The 22,799-nt window shown below is 40.2% G+C and overlaps 2 protein-coding genes and 1 long non-coding RNA gene across 3 annotated transcripts; 1 reads left to right on the top strand and 2 right to left on the bottom strand.

The window, feature by feature from the left end:
* Window positions 1–311: 311 nt before the first annotated feature.
* LOC149987790 (uncharacterized) lies at window positions 312–1,335 on the bottom strand. Its single transcript, XR_016506210.1, has 2 exons — window positions 1,174–1,335; window positions 312–1,004 (listed from the first exon to the last, which is right to left on the bottom strand). It is a non-coding gene; the product is annotated as an uncharacterized LOC149987790 (long non-coding RNA).
* A 240-nt stretch (window positions 1,336–1,575) lies between these two features.
* LOC112291379 (UBP1-associated protein 2C) lies at window positions 1,576–7,456 on the bottom strand. Its single transcript, XM_024538702.2, has 7 exons — window positions 7,308–7,456; window positions 5,495–5,742; window positions 4,121–4,241; window positions 3,184–3,327; window positions 2,761–2,957; window positions 2,364–2,439; window positions 1,576–2,162 (listed from the first exon to the last, which is right to left on the bottom strand). The coding sequence occupies exons 2-7, from the start codon at window positions 5,707–5,709 to the stop codon at window positions 1,761–1,763; spliced, it is 1,155 nt and encodes a 384-aa protein (XP_024394470.1). The 5' UTR covers window positions 5,710–5,742; window positions 7,308–7,456; the 3' UTR covers window positions 1,576–1,760.
* A 181-nt stretch (window positions 7,457–7,637) lies between these two features.
* LOC112291376 (DNA-directed RNA polymerase I subunit 1) lies at window positions 7,638–18,510 on the top strand. The gene is made up of 24 exons (XM_024538681.2): window positions 7,638–7,780; window positions 8,147–8,316; window positions 8,504–8,663; window positions 8,855–9,169; window positions 9,282–9,563; window positions 9,773–9,961; window positions 10,249–10,432; window positions 10,702–10,895; window positions 11,101–11,370; window positions 11,571–11,659; window positions 11,835–11,982; window positions 12,112–12,330; window positions 12,652–12,918; window positions 13,194–13,332; window positions 13,579–13,790; window positions 14,025–14,227; window positions 14,482–14,680; window positions 14,916–15,262; window positions 15,522–15,662; window positions 15,823–16,166; window positions 16,392–16,615; window positions 16,748–17,023; window positions 17,204–17,401; window positions 17,580–18,510. Exons 1-24 carry the CDS (start codon window positions 7,754–7,756, stop codon window positions 17,931–17,933), a joined length of 5,151 nt encoding a protein of 1,716 aa, XP_024394449.1. The 5' UTR covers window positions 7,638–7,753; the 3' UTR covers window positions 17,934–18,510.
* Window positions 18,511–22,799: the final 4,289 nt, after the last annotated feature.

Below are 22,799 nucleotides of genomic sequence, written 5' to 3'. Positions count from 1 at the left end.
GACAACGTTCGTGCTATCCCTCGTCGGTGTTTTCGTCCGTGGTCGTTGACGACGTATAAAGTCATCCGTGAAAAGACATCGGCACGGATAAGAGAACAAGTTCGTTCCAATCACGCGCACTTCCAAGGATTCTCTATTCGATTCGGGCTAGATTGAAGTTCTCAATAGTTCGAATGATATTTCCAAAACTTACAGTAAGGTCATAAAGAAGAAACGTAAGCATGATTGTGATGTAGTTCTGTCTTACATGAGAAAATGGGAAAAAAAAAATATATATATATATATATATATAGAGAGAGAGAGAGAGAGAGAGAGAGAAATTGAATTTGAAAGATATCAAAGTGGAGGATTCAGAATACGATTTTTTTTCTAAAACTAGTATGACAACTCAGACTTACCATTAGTAAGTTTTTCGTATACAACTTAATATACTTTAACAACCATACAAATATTTGTTCATTCTCTCTTTCTTTTTTGACCACTCGTCTTGTTTCTCTAGTTTTTATACTGTCTTTAGCTCGTTTTGTATATAGTTATGTCTTTGAATTTTTAACCACATTTTTGCTTGAACTCAAGCAGCAACTTAATCTTTAGAAGGCTAGTGCAAATAGTAGAGCGAATGTAGAATCTTCATCTACACTCCCTCTATATGTAGAATCCCTCAGCCTTCCCTGGAGTAAAATTGATCTAGTCAGCAGGATATGTTGCATGGATGTCCACAGTGCTTGACCCACATAAAGCTTTGAAAGCCATGTGTTCAGTTTTGATCTTGAATCACACACCCTTCATCTCGAGGCATAAAGCTATGGCTTCATAAAGAAGAATGTCCAGCTTAGAAGGTAGATTTTTCCTCCATCTCTCAGCTTTTCCTGATGCCGACTGTCCCTGTCGAGGCTCAACATCTGACGTGGCAAGCTGAACCAGGTTTGGTTCAGTGATGGAAGGTGGGGCCGAGTACTAATTGCCTGACCTTAGTGAACCTTTGTCCCTCTGAAGAATTGGGTCTAAAGAGAAGCAAGAACTTTGATTCATTCGAGTGTGTTGCTTCAGCGGAAAAGAGCTGTAGTTCTGTAACTGCCCGCTAAATGAATGTGGTGATTTCCTAGTATTTAAAGAGCATGTGAAATAAGACCGAAAGAAGGACAGAGTTGACAAATTTATGTCGTTCGGTACCTTAATGCCGAAACACCTGAAACAGGTCTTTGTCCGTGGCATCAAACGAGCTTCGAAAGGTGTTGTTGGGACAGGTCAGTGGCGGTGAGTCAGTTGCTTCCAGGTTGGATTCCTCCACCTGTGATTTCTCCATTACCGACGATGCGACAGTAGTAGAATCGCCTGGTGACAAGGGTTGAGTTGAGACAGCTGAAAAACACGTGCCCTATCCTCCAAAGAATATGACGCATTTCGGCTTACAATTACAAAGATGTTGAAACATCTGAATGGAACTGACAATCAGTATTCTTTTAAACAATGAAACCAGAAGTTAAAAAGAAATTTGTTGCTTCCCAGGTGACTAAAACTGGAAATGACATGTCCCATCATATATAGCAAGCAAAAAGGTTCAGAAGACGGCGGTAAAAAATTCAAAAATGTAGGTGTCTAGCAATTATATGCAATACCTGAACAACAATTTGAACTCATAAGCATCCTCACTTAGCAAAACTAATTATGATGTGGTACATCTTACTAGCGTATACTTATCTGCTGAAATCAACTCTACTAACATTACGTACAAACTGTCAAAGATAGGAACACACTTGTCAGTTCGTGCTTGAATAGTACGAGGGAAGGGAACCAGCTTGAATAGAGCCCACAGTCGGTAAACCAGTGTGGGCAGGCTGATTTCCAAAGGTTGCATACTGTCCATACTGTGACGGATTGTAAGGCTGCGGTGATGTTGAAAGACCTCCATACTGTGGGTTTGTAACAAGACCCCCGTATGTGGCTTGAGTACCGTACGCTAGAGAATTATAGCCTGAAAAACTCAGCGTCTGAGGAGCGGAAGTAGCCAGCTGAGGTCGGGAATAGTTTGAGATACTTGGGTTGATGGATGTATATCCCGGTTGCACTGGAGGCAGAGATTGCAGTTGCGAGGTGGTTGCTTGCGGTTGAGTCCTCTCTCTTTGACCCTCTGCTGCTAGTTTTACAGTAACATGCCGTCCCTGCACAGCCAAAATAATTTCATCCCGAAATCAGACTGCAGCTTGTACAATTTTGCTTGAAATATAGCTACTTCAAATCCCCAAGTTCGTCATTTGAAACACAATTGTATAATCGACTTGGGTGAAAAACACTGAGCTGATGATAATATACAATAATGGCTATCACAAGTGTAGAGTTGTTTATAGTTTGTTGTCGCTCACTTCAATAATTTTGTTGCTATCCTCCATTGCTCTCTTAGCTCCATCAATTGTCTTGAATGTCACAAATGCAAACCCTCTACATTCAAATAATAAACAACACAAAAACCGTGTTACGAAAGTGAGCATATAAGAGTCAAAATCCACTCCCAGACGTTTTCAGAAACTTACCCTAGTGTTGTCAATGCATACATTGCATTGCAAACACAAACTGTTAAAAGTATTGAAGGACTTCGTCATACACACATAGAAACGGCCACATCTCATACAAAACGAGACATCTTCCTGTCATAACTATGGCCGGGCAACTTACTGGCTTATCTGATACTGATCACTAAGAAAAGATTCAATACCAATTCAAACTCGAAGTAAACATGATAGTTACAGGACAGGAAAAGACCTGGATTTATTTGTGTTTTTGTCGTATGCAATAGCACCTTCCTCTATCTCTCCGTGCTGTGAGAAAATATTAAGAAGGGTATCACTAGTTGTGTCATACGAGAGACCTCCAATATAGAGCTTCCTTTGTGCCTGGTCTGAAGAAGATGTTCCACTAGTACCACCAGCAGACGCTAGATTGCATACTGTGATTCGGCCCTGTGTAAATGAGAAGATAATAAGTGCTCAAGCAGCGACAAGCTCTTCTAATGTTGTGAATAACTTTCCGGAAATTATCATTGCACGTGCCTGTAACTCCCTGAACTTCGTTATTGATACATCTCTCCAAATTGATAGCTTGAAAGATCAAGATGTCCAAAGCCATTAAGAGACAAAAGAAACCCAAATTTGTCATAGATTGCATACGTAGCCTGGAAAGACTTACATCAATGTTCTTGCTAGGTTCCTTCAACGCACGCTGCGCTGAATCCATGTGTTTGAAAGTTACGAACCCAAAACCTCGTGATTTCCCAGTTCCTTTATCTGTGATGACACAGGCTTCCTCGACCTCACCATACTGTTCAAATGCCTGTTTACAAACGAATCAAGATTAGCACAAAATACTTTTTGTGAAGAATGATGAATCTCTCTCATCACTCATTTTACATAAAGATCACTCACACCCTTACTTGCAGCAAGTTAAGAGTGTCTTAGATCGCGGTAATCATCAGACACTCAACCTGTAACTTCTGCCCTATCATTCATTGGATCATCCAATGTCCGGGTATATCATACGGACAGATTTCACTAAAATTCCATTGATGGTTATTTCACATTGGGGTTTCTCCACATGCACTGGTTTCTTGATACTGCAACAGAAGTAGCCCACATGATGGAAATAGAAAAGACAGGAAGAAAGTTTTCCTCACACCATCGTAACCAGCTGCAGAGGGGAATGCAGAACCTCATATGAGTGCAACCAAGATACAATAAACTAGTAAAACGAGGGATCGACATGATCCCACAGCACGCTTCAGAATGATACATAAACATAGCCCAACAGGAATAAAAGTCCTAATGCGGTAATTTGTCCCCACTCCGGTTCAAACGTAGCATGCTCAAGAGATATGTGCACACTATGAGAAGAAACTCATGAAAACCATACAGACAGCCAAATATTGGCGCTCGGGAAACAGCCGGGTACAGAATGAAGTATATTCGTCGATGGAACAACCAAATTGAGGTCTAGCCACGAAGGCATGCATTTTGTGCAAGCCTATTTTTGCACTTATTACCTTGCTTGTGAAGAAATGTCCCGAGCTCTCAAAATTCCAGCAAATTCATCAAATAAAGAAATACCAACAAGCATCTTGAACACTCACTTCCCGCAGAGCCACTGAAGAGGTCTCCCAAGCCAGGCCACGCACAAACAGCTTCCGGTGAACAGGGTCCTTACTAGCACTGTCTCTAATATCATCTGCCACTGCAGGAAACAGAGACCCTCTGCATGCAACAACCATTCCAGCCAAACATGCAGTCCCAGGCATCCCAGTCATTTAAAAGCTTTCAGTCCAGAATAATAATTACAGAATCAAAAGCCTCTTAGTCCTCCAAACTGATAATTCAGGCCCAAAAAAACAAGCTAAAATTAAAAATTAAAAACTGCAGTTCCAACTTTCACAAACCAAGTCGATACTGTAAATGCACCGTCCGTCCGATCTATCAACGAATAAATGAAAAAGCACAAAGTTGAGTTCCACAGAAGCTCAAAGCAACTCATTGTAGCTGCTTCAGAACTTCATTTGCACATCGATACCGTACTCACTACCCCAATTTCCAAATGATCACTGTAACAGAAAGTAAAACAATTTGATGCTCAACTGCCAAAGAACGTTCCGCTCAGTAATGAAGAATTCAAAGTCTTATTTATACAAATTCATATGAACATCTATATGAGGCTTACCATGACGTTTGAATTGCAGCTCACAGATTAGGGTAAAATTCAGGAGATCGAAAAATTTAAAATGTGATCACTGATGAGTAAGAGAGTTTTCTTTCTCACGAAGGTGAAACAGGGCAGTCGATGTTCCTTTTATATTTAGTTGAGTCATCATCTGAAAGGGGGTCAGAAGTATATCACACATGTAAACACTCCGTTACAGGCCAAGTATCGGAAGAGAGGTTTCAGCTTCATTAATGAAGAGTCTACCACTCGCTATTTTAAAATCTGGACAGCTCGTCATGACGGCATTGAAACACAACCTGAACCCAACATTTCAATTACAAAAGAAACACTCACTGAGCTGTTTGTTCTCAACAAGTGCAAAGGTGCCACTTCGATGATGGTCTCTAAAGCCATGATCCATGAGATTACGAAACATGTAATTTTCGTGAAGTTGCAATAGTATAATACATGTCGCAAGTGATGCCAAAAGTGATCATAGATACCTGAGGAAACCTTAACATTGTGAAATGAATGATCTAGCACAGCCCTCAGTCCAGCTCTAGGTTCAGCCGTCAATTGCACAGCACTCAGTCAATCACATTTCCAGTTTACAGAACATGAACCCTGGTTTGGTAATATTATTCAAACCGTGATACACTCCTGGAAAGCTGCAGGACTTGCAAAAAAGGAACGACAGCCCTTAGGCAGACTATAAGAAACGTCGTCGGCACTATTTTCAGCAAGACAAGCATGCATGAATCTTCATTGCAGTGTTCATACGTAATGTCAATGAGAGATGAGAGGTACTTACGCGTCTATCAGCAGGGCAACAAGCTGGTCCTTACTGAGCGGCTCCAACAATTTCTTAAGCTCTTCCCTTGATAGCTTCACAGTAGGTGCTCTATTACCACCTTCTATGACCTTCCTTTTTTTTTTGTCCCCGAATCCCGAGTATTCACTACCTTCATAATCTGGATAGTCCGTCTTCACAGGGTAGTCCATCGCGACATTGAGAGCGTAATCCATGTCACTATTCCCTGCCTCGACTGCTATATGTACCTGTATAGGAATACAAAAGTAAAGATGAAAATCTCGCGGTTGGCAACTAGCCTCTCATATCTTAATGTTTTTGACGTACTCGACCTGCTTTCAGTCTTCATCCAGACCCTCTACAACGTCCCACATCCACCTAGCAATCAGAATACTGGGGATAAGAATATTTTTGAAAAAGTCCTACAACGTGGTAAAGTTACTTACCTATACAGATTGTCCTGATTGTCTACACAACCTAACACACAAGCCCTACCAGGATTGCTTTACGTCCTGAAAACCTAAGCATACTACTCATACCTAATTCACGAAAGCTGATTGAGGGAAACCTAGTTCCTTCTCTGATTCCGTTCCTAAAGGGTGGAGCAATGTCTGCAGACAAAAAATCATGTCCAACTAAACACGTAAATAAGCGAAGCAACGTCCATGGTCAGAACTGCAACTAAATGTCACGAACACTAACAGGATTCATCAGCAGACTTAAAACTCCACCAAACAACACAAATTACATCTTAGAACGTGCACTGACCTTTGAGTACTACTCTTTTGAGAGTTATATGGTGTCCTTGTTCTCGAATAGCACGTACCTGAATCAACATATTTAATAATATTACAAACTAATTCAAACATTATTCTTCCCCAAAACGATACTCGGTGACTGCATTAATCGATTTTCGATTCCCTCGGGCTCACAGAGATCACTAACCCGAAGAGGCAAGTTCTGAGAAATACGAGCAGGATAACTTCGGAATGTAATATTTTCAGAACTATAGTACAAAGTAAAGCCAATGCTATGTAGTCATTCCAACTCGCAAGGTTTAGAAATAGCTACTAATTGTAATACAAATGGGATAATTATTCCAGTTTCACGATGTTATATAACTGCAACTTTACAGAAAATTGCATCCAGACAACATTTTATCTGTCCAATCAGCATAACCTTTTAGCACTTATAATAACATTTTCAGAATTGAACCCAACTGTACAGCGAACCTGAGGTTGAATCAATTTCATTGTCATAACAAATCTTAATGACACTAACTCCTGAAATCAATGATCTCAGCGTGTAATGCTGCCACACACCACCTACCATCGATCGAAAGAACAATCCACCTTCTCCAAAGAAAACCACCTTACTTGACCTCTTTCCTGCTGATTAAGAATCAAATCGCTACCTAACACTCTCTCGGTCTCAATTACTAACCTCCCAAGTTTTTCAAGTCGCCCACGCTGAGCTTAGAGGTGCCCTAAAACATTCAAAGAATACTACCACGCACTCGGTGTGCAAATAATGGAAACTTTACAACCCGCTAATGCATAAATCTCAAAGCCCAGCATCATTTCCACCGTACCTAGCGGACAGACATACACATATCCCCTTTTCCTGCGACTTCCAAGCTCCTCGATGGTGCAAACCAACGGCTCTCTTCCAAATTCCTAAAGGAATGGCCCGAACTCAGCCCTCTAACAGCACAACGAAATTTTAAACAAAACCTGGAGACAATGCACTCAGACACCACGCAATGGCGACGGTTCTTCACACCGCACTCCACATGGAAGAAGCACCGATTCACCTCGCGCAAGAATACCGGCTTCGTTTCTCGGCCCCACGAAATTCCTTCACGAGCAAAATCTCTTGAACAACCGAACCGCAACTCTTGGTCGATTAGGAAACTTGCGACGTTTCGACTCGTGCCAAGGAAGCGATGGCAATCGGCGACTCGTCAGGACTTGAGCCGCATCAGCCTCCCAGATCCCCAAACGAGATATCCTAATTAGAGGACGACGTCCACATCCCTAAGCACGTCTTAACCTTTTTTTAAAAACCTCACATGGGGGTGAATCTAAACGGATGACATTTCCCGAGTCATCGTAGATGGGTTATTTGCAAGGGTTTTCGTTCATTCATTTCACACCTTAAGCCCTAACCCTAGTTCCTTAAACCCTGCGTTGTGTATGTCCCTGCTTCTCGCCTTCGGACAATGATCGCGTGTCCCATAAGCGGGTTGCGGTTGCAGCCATGAGTCGTTTGCAAGGCCGTCCCGAGGTGAGCTTGAGCATCTCAGTTATTGGATAATAATCACGTGGGACATGGTGGCTTGGGAAACGGAGATTTGGATGAGAAATTTGGGCTTGACAGGATGTTGGGGAAGATGCTCCAGTGTGGTTTTGTTATTGGTGCCGTGTGAGCTGTGTATTGTTTGTTGTAGTCATGGCAAAGACAATTTTCTCAGTGTCTTGAAAAAAAAAAAAAAATGTAAAGTGGGAAAAGATTAAGTGAGAGCGTGGAATTCTGGCGGTGGTGTCTCCCTGTTTCCTTCTGCGTGGTTAAGGTGATTTTGAGGCCAGCTTCAGTTAACTGGTAAACTTGAGCTGGAATTGACGAGCTTCTGCGTCCAACGATGTGTGGCAGGTCATCACCAATTATGTGGAGGCGGTGGGATTCTCATTTTACACTGACGCTGAAAAACATGCTATTAGTGTGAAGCAGATCAGCAGTCCCGTGCTGTTCGACAATTTGAAAAACCCTGTTGTAGGGGGACTTTACGACCCTGCGCTTGGCCCGTTGAATCAAACCTCAACGTACTTTCCTCACCGCACGACATTCTTGTGCTAAGCCTCATTTAAGGCATACACTCTGCGTTGTATTGTGATCATGGCTTTGATCACATTCTTGTTACACGATGCTTATTAACACATGCAGTTGAAGATCTCATACTTTGGCTTTGTGTTCGGATACTTACGGTGCCCTTGTTTCTTTGTGATTCAGATGTACGACCTGTCGTCAACCACAATTGCACTGCACAGGCCACTTCGGGCACATAGACCTCATACTGCCTGTTTACAATCCCTTAGTGTTCAAAGAACTCGTGAAGATCCTCAAATGGATCTGCCCTTTCTGTCATCATTTCAAAATGCACGAGCAGCGCGTAAATTCTGAACTCAATTCTAGAATCTCCTCTATGTCCATCGTGAACACTAAGCCCCAGGCTCCCGTTTTCATAATCAGTGTCTTACTGTTGAAATCTAAGTTCGATGTGTTACTGGCTAATTTGATTTGGTTGTTTCAAGTGGTTTCAGTCTTTTTGGAATTATTGTAACTCGTGAAATCTTGTCGCAGGTGGCATTATTTGCCACAAAACTAGAGTTGATCGCCGAAGGCCGAATGATTGACGCTGCCAGATTACAACTTCCAAAATCAGATGATGAGGAAGGTGTTGGTATGAATCTTTCTGATGAGGATGTTGAAACAATTGCCAACGATATACTTACAACTAAGAGTGGAAACCCCAGAACGCAATGGACTTCCACCCAACTCGCAGCTGCTCGGACTGTTATTTCTCGCTTCAAAGATGACATGCCCAAAACCAAGTGTGAGAATTGCTTGGCACACGTCCCGGTTATCAAGCAATCTGGAGTGGGAAAAATATTTCAGGTGATATTCAATAGTAAGGTGTAATGTGACTGAAGCACTCGCTTTTCAAGGTCCCAGGTTTATAATGTTGATTCTGACGTTGCGGGAACTTATCATGACGTATTTAATGTAGGAACCACTGAGCAGCAGTCATCGCTCCAACAACATCATGCGAGGAATAAGAAATACCGTGACTCTGCGTAGTCTTAGAAAAAAATCAAACTCAGATGATGAAATGGAGGATGTCGAGGAGTCTATTAATGCTATGGACATGGAGCTGGACACAGATGCAATGGAGTCTATGGGATCAGCCAAGAAAGGTAAGGGATGTAAAGTCTTAAATCCGAAGTCGAGTGGTTTCAAAGCGGAAGATCACGAGAGCTGGAGCAAGAAGAGGTTTCTAACCACGTCTGAGGTAAAGCCTACATCCTTTTTGAATATAAATGCTCTAATTGCTTGTAATCTCTCGGTGCACTTCCAGTTGGCATTTAATCTAGTGACAAAAATATGTTGCGTTATTCGTGCCTTAATGGATTTGACACACTGGTCTGTCAACGTAGGTTGTGCTCGCGGTGCTGCCTTTATTCTACTTTTGATGTCCGATTGCGGTTCTCTACTTTGCAGGTCAGAGAACACATCACCTTAACATGGCAAACTGAAAAGAGGATCTGCGCCCTTGTTTGGGGTTTGGGTGAGATTGGTGGCCGTATGGGTCTGGATAAAAGTGCGAAGTCGGATGCCTCTATGTTCTTCTTACAAACGCTTTTGGTCACACCAAACAAGTTCCGGCCACCAAATATAATGAACGGTGATGTAAGCATTTTCTATCCTTACGTCTGAGTAACGTATTGTCTTGATTGTTAGGCTGCAAATGTGAAGCTTCCCCACTTTCTGGTCCAGTGCACTATACATTCCGACGAAGGTCAAAACACACTCCACAATCCGTATCATGTGTAGTGTCTGCGACTTCTTCTGCATCAACAGAAACTTTCTTTTCTGTATCTAATAGGGTGTTAGTGTTTTGCAACGTATTTCTTGATCTACCATGGTCCGAATGCTCTAATTAGTTTATCCTCATTGTTTGATTTCTGATTTCGTAGGTTCTGGAACATCCACAAAACATATTCTATGGTCGTATCATTCGAGCCAATATTGCAGTAACAGAAGCTTCAAGGGGCAAGAAAGGCGAGGATGGTTCCAAATTGAAAGTTGACGTTGGTCAAGCTACTAGGCTATGGTTGGCCTTGCAGAATGATGTCTGTGCCCTTCTTGATAGTACCACAGGTACTTGGGACGCAATGCGCATAGTCTATTGAATCTGTGTATGTTTGTGGCTGATGGTTTGGCTTGAGGTTCTTGTTAATCATCCAATTGTTGTCACTGTGTTGGGGTTCCTTCTCGGGGTGAAACTATGTTATTTAGTTGATAGTTTATTTTGCTCTCTAGTTTCTCAGTTTTTCATGTGATGATCGGAGCTAGTGTTTTTGAAGTACTAGAGTTTGCCAGAAATGTTATTAGTCTAAAGTTTGTTCTTTTTTCGTGAATACCACTAGCAACTGGGCTGGGGAAAGATCAACAAGGTGGCGTTAGGCAACTTCTTGAGAAAAAAGAAGGGCTATTCCGCATGAACATGATGGGTAAACGTGTGAATTATGCGTGCCGGTCTGTAATTTCACCGGACCCTTACATCGCTGTGAATGAAATTGGCATTCCGCCATATTTTGCGACTCGCTTAACGTACCCAGAGGTACGTCTCATCCCCTTGTTTAAAATCTTCTGTTTTGCAAAATAGTAAAGTAAGCGTAATTATGCTATTCAGGGTCGGTAAATTTGTATATGCAGTGAGGAATTCCAACCTCAATCTTAACGTATGTGCTTTTGGTGCATATTTCATCCACACTATTAGTTTATAAACGATTGCAGCTACTTACGGAGCGTGTTCTTATGTACAGAGAGTGACGCCGTGGAATGTGCATCAAATGAGGGAGGCAGTTGAGAATGGTCCTCAGGTGCATCCTGGTGCAACTCATGTCGAAGATGAGGAGGGACGAATTATTGGGTTGGATAAACTTCCTAAACACAAGAGGACAGCATTGGCCAAAACCCTTCTTTCAACTCCTGGAATGGCAGTCAGGGGTACGAACGTTGATGGAGGCAGGTCAGTTGGAAAGACAGTGTATAGACATCTGCGGGATGGAGACGTGTTGCTTGTGAATCGTCAGGTGGGTTCAACCTTCTGACACGAACTACATACTGGTTAGATCAATTCTTAATTTTGGATTAAATTCTTTCACATCGTGAAAGAGATTTGAACAAGGTAGCACATGTCTTCTTGCATGATTCTGAAATAATTTCTATTGTGTACTGTCCTTTTCAACATTCATTATTTGATAATTATAACAATTTTCCTTTTCTTGCATAGCCCACACTGCACAAACCAGGAGTAATGGCCCACAAAGCACGAGTGCTCAAAGGAGAGAAGACTTTGCGTTTGCACTATGCCAACTGCAGGTTAGCCTAGTTGATATTCAGCACGCCTGGAATTATGTACGATTAGTGCACCAGACTGAATGTATGATTTTTTTCCCCTATGTCATGCAACATTTATTTATGCCCATCCTGCTCACCTACATTCTGTCTTGTAGGATTGCATTTAATTCAGAACTCTGGTAATGTTGGCTTGCAGTACATATAATGCAGATTTTGATGGTGATGAAATGAATGTCCATTTTCCACAAGAGGAACTAGGACGTGCAGAGGCTTATGAAATTGTGAACGCGGATCAACAGTATGTCGTCCCGACTAGTGGTGACCCTATTCGTGGACTTATTCAGGTAAATAACTATACGTACTCGCTTTTAAGATGGGGTTAGTCTTGATTATGAACAAGCAAATTCGTGCCTAATGCATCTTTTCAGTGGTCATAAATCTGAGAAATTTCCTGCTAATGTTTTTGTTATCAGGACCATATTGTCAGTGCGACCTTACTTACAAAGCGAGACACATTTTTGAGCAAAGAGGATTATCACCAGTTAGTGTACTCGGCATGTGTTTCGATGAATGCTGCTAACTTCAAGCGGAAGAACAAGAATGTTGCCCTGAGTTTAATTGATCGAGACCTTCCAATTATCCCTCTTCCTCCCGCTGTTATGAAACCTTATCCCTTATGGACTGGAAAGCAAGTAAGATCCTCACAGATATCGTTCTTTCTTGCATAGCTAGATGTTATCTGACTTCCACCCGCCTTGTGACGATATTGGGGAACAAATTAATCTTGATAAGTCATGATGGAGTTAACGAGAAATTACCACAGAACATAGAGTGAAATGTTATTTTGCTTAATTTTGCTTTTCACCTCTTGCTCATTTGAAATCCCTTGATCCTTTTGACGTGATGTTTTTTCTAAACAAACTGGAATAGTTGAGGGTTGCATCTTGTCCTCAGAATGGTAACTTTCGTAACATACAGTGAAAATGCTCATTAAGCAATCGACAATGTTGCAGGTGTTGACAACTGTTTTCAACCACATAACTCATGGGTTTCCATCTTTCACTTTGAAAGCACCGATCAAAGTTTCTGGAGATTACTGGGGCAAGACAAGCGGTGAGCTTGAACTAATTGTGAGAGACAATGAGCTTGTTTGTGGTGTTATCGACAAGGCTCAGTTTGGAAAATTCGGAATCGTTCACACTTTCCAGGAGCTTTATGGACCTGAGATGGCTGGCCGTCTATTATCTGTTTTCAGCCGACTCTTCACTGCCTACCTTCAGGTTCGCATCAAGGCTGTTAGTTCCTTGAAACGGCCCCAAGCTTTCGCCTGTGTTTTCTATTTTTTTGTTTTTTTTTTAATTCATCTCAAATGCTTTTGAGGTTTTGTAGCGTCCTTTAACATCTTTCTTTTGGCATTCGTACATTGAGTTCAGTATAATTTAACGCCAAAGTAGAAATAGAAATCAGATAGCTTCCTTTAGCATATTTGCTTCCTGTTATTCATCAGTATACAGAAATAATCCTATTATCTGTATTGTCGTTTGTTTGGTAACAGATGCATGGGTTTACTTGTGGATTCGGGGACCTTCTTTTAGTTCCTAAATCTGAGAAGTCGAGACGGAATAAGCTTAAAGAAACTGACGATCTTGGCAACAAAATCAATGCACGCTTTGTTGGCGTAGATGAAGAAGGAGGTAACTTATCCATCCATGTTCAAATTACATGTTCTAATAAGCATTTCTTTGATGCGGAAGAATTAGAGCCGCTTGTGACTACGGAGCAAGAATAACCTGCCCAGTAGCTGCTGCTGTGTCGCATGTTTTCATGTCAATCTTCTTCAGTGCGATGTTACTTAGTTCTTCTTCAACTGGTACACCAGTTGATTCTGTCTTGGCTTTAGCTGGAGCACATTCCGTTTCTAATTTTTCTTAATTAATCAGAGCTTAACATGGAGGAGATCAGAGATGAAGTGGAGAAGAGAATTCAAAGTAAAGGAGATGCTGCAAGCGCACGGCTTGACATGCTTATGACTAGTGCTCTTAACCGCATCACTTCTGATATTAATAATACAATATTCCCCAAAGGACTGATGAAGCCTTTTCCCGCTAACTGCCTGTCTCTTATGACCATCACTGGTGCTAAGGGAGGACTGGTGAGGCCCTCAACATGCTTCTCTTTGTCACTTCACTTTCTGATGGTAATCACGTTTGTTTAATCTTCTTTTTATCGTGGTCTTTGGATACTTATTTTAAACACAGGTCTTTCGTAGGTCGTGATTGTATTTAATTTTAACAGTCTCTGCTTTATACTACTTTCGCTTGTTTTAGCTTGAATTCCACATCGTTTCTGATAATTAAGTAATGTATCGTTATGATCTGGATTGCAGGTGAACTTTACACAAATCTCGTCATTGCTTGGGCAGCAGGAGCTTGAGGGTAAGCGAGTGCCTCGTATGAGTTCTGGCAAGACGTTGCCTTGTTTTCCTCCATGGGACCCAAGTGCGCGTGCAGGAGGCTTTATTGGAGATCGTTTCTTGACTGGACTTCGTCCTCAAGAGTATTATTTCCATTGTATGGCAGGCCGAGATGGGTATTGAGCAATACTTTCCACCTGCATTTTGCTTTGGGATTATATTTTTTTTTATTTTAAATTTAGCCTGTTTCACATTGCCCATGTGTACCTGATAATTTGAAATCCTCATTGTTGAAAAAGCACAAGCAAAAATTAACGTCTTCAGATAGGGTTGTTTGGGATGCCCGAGGCTCACTAAGATTGATTGGGCTTAATTTCCAGATGTAATTATTTATCGAGTTTTGTATTCATTCTTGTGGGCTGTTATGCAGATTGGTTGATACGGCTGTCAAAACTTCTCGAAGTGGTTACTTACAGAGATGTCTCATGAAAAATTTAGAGTCATTGAAAGTACATTATGATTACACTGTACGTGACTCTGATGGTTCAATAGTGCAGTTTCGGTACGGAGAAGATGGCATCGATGTCACGAAGACGAGCCATCTGTTAAAATTCGAGCTTTTGGCGACTGTAAGCTTCATGCCACCACTTTGGGTTGTTTGAAGTTCATTCGGAAATCTAATATATCCAAGCAACGAATAGAGGCCGGGAAGTGGTGTGCAATTGTAGGCACTGCTCTAGTTTGTGTAGTTATGCTATCTCATGTATGCCCACGCAACGGTATTAAAACGTTTGATAGTAATAATACGCTGAAATATTTCCTGCATTTCCTTTTGAATTTGATAAATGGATGTGTCTATTGCAGAATCAAGATCTTGTCTCATTGCGACTCGGTAAAGATCCGAACGAACGGCCTAAACGAAATAAAAAGGACAAAGTCGTAGAAAACAAAGCTGACTTTGAAGGAATGAATAACCAAGCTGAAACATTGGAAGCTGTCTCTATGGCTTTTGAAGCGAAAGTGGATGGTTTTATTGCCAATGCCACAATATCGAAGGCAGAAAGGAAGCGATTGCACCTTAGAAGTCGCAAAGATAGGGAAAATTTTAGGTATTTGATGTCACTGAAGTATGCGTCCAGTCTTGCACAACCTGGTGAACCTGTTGGATGCCTTGCTGCACAGTCAGTGGGTGAACCTTCTACTCAGATGACGTATGTAACTTTCTCTCATCCATTTCTCTTCATTTTGGACTCCGTCAGGTTACTTAGATTGAATCTTTCATGCTTACAGAGATGTTTTTTGATAGCTGCAAGTTACTTCTAATGCGGTGCTCGTTTAATGATTATTTGCTCTTGATGTTTGAACTTGGCGACCTCGAACCTGTTTTCTTGTAGTTATTCTGGGTTTCTAGTCAATTTCATGGGTGACGTATAACTTAAGCTAAATGCCTGACTTTTGACTAATTCTCAGGTTAAACACATTTCATTTTGCTGGACGAGGAGAAATGAATGTGACACTTGGTATACCTCGATTGCGAGAAATCTTAATGACTGCATCAGCTGATATTTCTACACCCATCATGACCTGCCCATTGTTGATCGGGAAAACCAGGTGAATAATCAGTTGAATACAGATATTTATCAAGTATGCCTATTGTTTTTCTTGTATTATTTTTTGGTCCAAAAGTCTTCCAGGTGTTGAAAAGTGCTGAAAGAAGTTAATGGAGTTGTTACTGTTTTTCATGTTGGTGGATGGGTTTGATGATTTTCAGGGAGGATGCCGAAAGACTCGCGATGAAGTTGAGGAAGCTGCGTTTGATAGATTTACTAGAAAATGTGGAAGTTGGTGAAGTTCCTTTTGCTGTTCAAAACGGCCAACCCTCTAAGATTTTCAAGATCCGATTGAAAGTCTATCCTCCTCACCGGTACCCGCCGCACTTGGATTTGGAGTCTGATGAGATTGAGGATGTTATTCGAGACCAGTTCATACCAAGGCTAGTGAAAGAGATGAAGAAATACTTTCAGTCCAGATCCGGGACGAGGAAGGAAAATATTATTCATGTTGTTCAACCATCCCAGTTAGGAGAAGGATCTGGAGCAGAAGCTTTTGATAACGGTATATAGTTCCTGAGCTTGTTTCTTAATCTCAAAATTTGCTTCATATTTATTATAATTTGATTTGCTACCTTGGTCGTTTATGATAGAAGAATATATGTTATCCACAAGTGAACTTTTCAGCTCTTGTTTGGTTACCTCAATAGCTTCCTTTCTTCGAAACTTATTTTTCATAGTCTTCAAGGTACATGTGGGTCGCGTATTAAAATTTTACATTCTGTTTCAGGTCCTGATGATGGAGAGGAACCGAAGGGGAGGAAGAAAGGAAAGGATGTCGAAGCAGGAGAAATGCAGGAAGATGAAGATGAGGAAGAGGGTGGTGAGGAAGAAGGTGCAGATGCTGAGAAGCGGAGAGGCCAGGACAACGATGAGAGAGGATATGATGATGATGTGGATGATGATGAGATGGAGATCGCTGAGAAAACCAAGGAAAAGGATTTGAAAGAACAGGTTCGACCTTCATGTAGCTTCTGGAATTCACTTAGTTTCGTTTGCTTTTTCTAAATGTTTGCATTAAGTAAGATTTTTGGTTTGCCACTTTCAAGAGAGGGCGTTTAACACTCGATAAGACACTTGGTGCAGGCTGTTCTTGGAGACGAAGACGATGAACAGGAAGTCGTGGAGAATATGGATAGAGATAATTTATACGACGACGAAGCTGATAGGGGTGATACCGACGTGGTGCCTCGAACACCAGATGTGAAGAAGAGAGATTCTGCTTCAAAGATAAGATCCACTTCCAAGAGCCAGGGGCCGCAGAAGGAGGTCGATGGGGCAGATTCTTTGACTATTAATGGGAATGTGTTCGAGATGAAGTTTACAGTGAAACTGTCCACTCCTCATATTATACTGGCTGAGGTAATTTTTTGTCTGTTTGTATTATTCAGCTACAACATTGGGATTTAATGTTTCTTGTTCCTAATGAAATGCTTGGGTGATGGAATCTGCGTCGTGGTTACGTAAACGAACATATGAACGAAGGGATGTAGACAGAGTATCAGAAAATGAAGTGTTCCAACTGGTGGTGTGTTTTTGTAGGTTGTGGAGAAGGTGGCATCCCAGGTTTCTGTGCGAGCTGTGGCTGGCATCGAGAAATGTGCTGTGATCGATTACAAGGGAGATTCCTCTAATCCTGCATTGCAGACAGACGGCGTCAATTTTGAGGGGATATGGACACTCTCTGATGATCTAGATCTCAACCGGCTGACCACCAATAATGTGGCCTCTATGCTCAAGGTGACCACTTTCGTAATCACTTACTGTGATTATTCGGTAGCAACCAAAATTGTTGATGCATGATAACACCAATTTTAGCGATTTCCTGATGTTTTCTACGTCGTGGTTCATTCATTTAGCGATATCTAAAATCATCACAGTTTATTCTAAATCATCGTGACTTTACTGGTATCTGCAGGTCTATGGAGTAGAGGCGTGTCGAGCTACGATCCTCTCTGAAGTACAGGCTGTTTTTGGATCATATGGAATTTCTGTAAACCCTAGGCACTTGGCATTGATTGCTGATTTCATGACGTTCCAAGGCGGATATCGGGCTTGCAATAGGTTGGGTATTAACTCAAGCCCGTCGCCGTTCCTTAAAATGAGCTTCGAAACAGCCACTGTGTTTCTTATGGACGCAACCCTGCAGAAGCATTCAGATTACTTGGAGTCACCCTCTGCAAGGATTGTTATGGGGAGAATTGTTGAGATGGGTACTGGTTCCTTCGACCTTCTGCAGAATATTGATGGTATGATTGCACCACAAGCTTAAGGCGAGCGAGATCAACCTGTTCTGGACTCGTCACATTTCCTTGCCTTCGGTGCCTGTCTCGCAGTGCGGACTCTATCGTGTTCGGATGCGACACTGCTAGTTGTACAAGGCGTGGGCAGTTCATGAGAACCAGTTGGTATAGAAGTCCCTTTGTTACTTCTGTTCTCATGAAGCTGAGAAAAGAGCGTTTGCAATCCATGCAACATATGTGCAACCGGCTGACCAGTAAAAGCGGATACAGGTCTCTTCCTTCGTCGAGATTAGGTGATACTCCTATTTGAGAAGATTATATTCAAAGTTCAGCTGCCATGTCAAAGACCTTAACTGCTGGTCTTCTGATTTTATGATGAGAGAGAGAGTTTCTGAAAATTTCACGATCGAGCCGGAGTGCCAACCGTGGAACGCTGTAGAGTGGTTTAGATTGTAGAATTGTAGCTTAAAGAAAGCGTTAGGCATGATAAAGTCGAACTGCAGTTTTTGCGACTTCGAAGGATCCAATGCTGATTCAGAAGTCGTAGTTCATGTGTATTTCTGTCTTCCGTCTACACATCATTATAAAGGTGTTAACATTGGATAATTTACAGGACCAGTTTGAGTCTTAAACCTTCGAAGTCACTCTAGTCGCAGTTTTGGTGGGTCTCGTTGGATTGATTTGAAGGGTTTTGTTTTGTAATCACATTCTCTACAGAAGAGTTGAGATGGTTGATTCTTTTCAGAGGACGGATGGAAACAGCGGTTGTTACTACTGGTTAATGTAAATTTTGTTGCAAATTATAATCAATCGAGAGCTTTCTCATTCACAAAAAGGTCTAAAAGTACATAGTGTTTTACTCCAGCCGCATTAGCGTGGTAATTAAATTTTATCCTAATCCTAATTTCAATTAAGGGTGACTTGGAGCAATGAGCATGACATGGATAAATGATGATTCACAAGGATGAGATGGCATTGGGGCTGATGTAGACGACGTTACATAGTTGAAGTGACATGGAGCAAACGAGGGGGCTCAGCGGTGTAGTGCCATTGTGTGAAGCAAAAGGGAAACTCGCATTCATTTGAAGTTGGCACAAAGCGAGTTTTCATGTCTTGATTGATGCTAGTTGGGGTTCGCCAACACCTCCACTCCAACTTGCATCAATAATTAATTCTATTAATGGTGCGTTTTAGTTTTGTCCCCCATGAGGCTTTCGAGCAGGTCAAGTATATGGTTGGAGACTTGCCGCTGATGAAATGTTGGTCATCTTTTGTTTTTGTTGAGAATGTTTAGAAAAACACAAGAGTAGTAGTTAGTAATACACACACAAGAGTAGTAGTAAGTCATACACATAAGAGGGTTTCTAAGGATAGAGAGCTTTACACATAAAAATCTATTGATCTGGTTGTGTCTTGTATACAAGAAGAGAAAGGGGAGAGGATAAACAATTCTTCTCGACTAGACTCTAAATATTGTAGCTATGGTATTTACTGTAGTCTACGGTAAATACTATGGAGAGCGTCAGGTACATTTAATGCTCTCAACGCTCCTCCTTGCTCATCATAATATTTACATAATATAAAATTTGTATAGAATTATGATCTATACTTTTCTATGATCTTATAAGATCAACAATTGTTGCCTCATTAAAACCTTATCTAGGAAAATCTTATTGTATTTAAGGACAAAACCATAGATGACGGAAAAAGAGTACAACATCATTTTTTTTAATTATTTAAAGAGCTCATTAACTTTCTTATTCAAGAAAAGCAAGTCACCGCATACCAATGCCATAAGTAAGTCGACGATGGTTGCACAATGGGAGAGCTTTGGTGAAGAGATCAGCAAGGTTATTTGTAGATTCAATTTTCTTAATTATAAGTGCTTAATCAATAATCAATTCATAGGTATAACTAAAATACTTAGGATCAATATGCTTTGCCATGTAGCCTTTAATGAAACCAACTTGCATCTGTGCAATACAAGCAGTATTATCTTTATGTAAGATAGTTGAAGAATCATCATATGAAAATCCAAAGGTTGTTTGAATGAATTTATCAATTGATCGCAACCAAATACATTCTCAAGATGCTTCATGTAAGACAATAATTTTTGCATGGTTGGATGAAGTTGCAGTTATTGTTTGTTTCACTGATTTCTATGATATTGCATCTCCATGTCTTAAAAATACATATCGTATTTGAAATTAAGCTGTTGCAGTATCAGATTTATATCTTCCATCACAATATCTAACCAATTTTGGATCTGCAGATTGTGTGTAGTATAATCCCAAGTCTTTAGTACTTTTTAAATAACGTAATAAATGTTTGATGCCATTCCAATGTTGTAGTATTGGACGTGCACTATGTCTTGCAAGAACACTAAATACAAATGTGATATTTGATCTTGTAGATATAGCTAAATATAAAAGTGCTCCAACCGCTGCGAGGTATGGATATTGATCTCCTAATATTTCTTCCTCCTCCTCACATGGATGGTATGGATTATGACCATCATGACCACGTCCAACCATTGGTGTGGACAATGGATAAGCATCAATCATATTAAATCTTTGCAAGATTCGTCAATTATACGTTAGTTGGCAGAAAAAAATGCTACCATCTGTTAGATGAATAATCTAAAGACCAATGCAGAAAGTTATTTTTCCTACCATTTTCATCTCAAATTCACGAATAAGAAGGTTAGTAGCTGTAACACATACAAATGTAGTACCCACTAGTTTAAGTTCATCAACATATAGAGTAATGATCACAAAACTAGTTTTATCTCATTTCATAAACAAATAAGGGATTAGTGGATCACTTACAAACTTATTTGTAATTAAATAATCTCAAAGACGTTGATACCACATGTGTCCGGATTGTCTTAAACCATACAAGGCCTTACATAATTTAATACTATGATATTGTCCTAAAGTGGGTCTATTTGAAGTTCATATTTCTAAACCAGGTGGAACTTTCATATAAATATTTGCATCAAGAGAACCATATAGATATGCAATTACTACATCCATCAGATGCATCTTAAGGGTAGCATGAACTATCATTCCAATAATATATCGAAATGTAATTGAATCCATGATTGGAGAATATGTGGATTCATAATCAATGCCAAATCTATGAGTAAATCCTTGAGCAACAAGACGAGCTTTATAGTGGATTATTTGACCTTGAGCATCTTGCTTGTGTATTAATACCATCTTATATCCTATAGGGCGAGATGTAAAAGTGTCTACAATTGGACCAAAGACTTTTCTCTTATGCAAAGAGGCATATTCCTCCTCAATAGCAGTTTTTTATTTTGACCAATCAAAGCAACGCATTGCGTCTTCAATGGTTTGAGATTCAAGATCGTCTTCCTCACAAGAAAGAGCTTCTATAATCATATATGCAAATGATTCATCTACCATAATAGATGGTCTGTCACAAATATCACCTGTAGTACAATACAGAATAGATAATTCTTTACTCAACTTATTCTTATTTCTTCCAATTCCAAGATTGTTTTTCATAAGAATTGAAGGTACATTATGCATGGATATATCATCATAAATTATTAGTCCCGCAAGATGAGTGGCAATTTCTTGAAAAATAATACTAAGATCAGTCAATATTATACCTTTCTTCTTATATGGTTGCTTATGTGGTCTACGAGTTCTTTTAGTTGTTGTTATAACTTGAGGTATTGTAGTCAATGGCACTGCAATCTGAGTAGGTGCATTTTGAGCCTCATTAATAGGAACTCTTGTAATTCTAGGTGCATCATTGAAGCCATGAGGTGTTTCATCTGTGATCCGTTTTAGATACAAAATCTTAGCAACTTTAGTTTCTGCCAAAGATGTCCTAAGATTGGGATTCATTCTAAATGTTTCTGGTGCTTCAAATACAAGTACTTTATTTCTTTGTTGATTAGATACTCCTCTTTGAAGAGATGGAAATACATTTTCTTCAAAATGGCAATTTTGCAAACGTGCACGTAATAATGTGCAAGTTGATCGATCAACAATACAAATAATACTTGGTGAATCAAAACCAACATATATGCCTTCTTGTCGATGAGCTCCAATGGTACGCCATTGAGGTTTTGGTAGCTTTATAAATGACTCTGCAAGTCCATTTTGAGCATATTCATATAGAACACAATATATCAACTCAATTTTTGTTGCAATACAATAGTTTTCAAAAGAATTTGATGCGAATTCTTTTGCATTATCCATACGCAATATTTTTATAGGATAATTAAGAAAATATGCTTGAAAATGAATAAGTATAGATATAAGATTGATAAACACCATATTTCTAGTTGATAATAATGAAACATGTGATTGTTTACTTAATGCATCAACAAGGACCAAAAAATAACAAAATGGTCCAGATATTGGATTAATAGGACCACAAATATCACCATGCAATCTTTCAAGAATTGGTGGTAATTCTTGTGGGAGTTTCTAAATTAAAGGCCGAGTAATTATTTTACCTTGTATGCATGCACGATGTAATTCCATAGAGTCTACATCTGTAGGCTTTAAATTATGTCCAATTATACATGGAATGATCTTTCTAAATAATGTAGATCCTAGATATCCCAATTTTCCATGCTAGAGAGAAATATGATTCTCTGTGATAGATGATGCAAAGTTAAATATAATTGGAGGCCGAATTAGAATTCAATATAAACCATTTTTTGTAGCAAAAGTTTTTTCAACAACTTTATAGTTCTTTGCAAGAATCAAAACCTCTTTTCTATTTAAAATGGCGATCGAGAGGTGATAACCATTAATACGCACATCTCGGTGTCTAATCAGACTCCGAGGTACTGAGGGGTACAAACATTACATGTTTATATTTAATGATGGAACGTGCAAGTAATTTTA

Source organism: Physcomitrium patens, chromosome 14 (assembly GCF_059467195.1).
Source record: "Physcomitrium patens ecotype Gransden chromosome 14, ASM5946719v1, whole genome shotgun sequence".
Taxonomy (NCBI): Eukaryota; Viridiplantae; Streptophyta; class Bryopsida; order Funariales; family Funariaceae; genus Physcomitrium; species Physcomitrium patens.
Note: the sequence above shows the minus strand (reverse complement) of the source record. Positions and strands in the feature narration are given on the sequence as shown.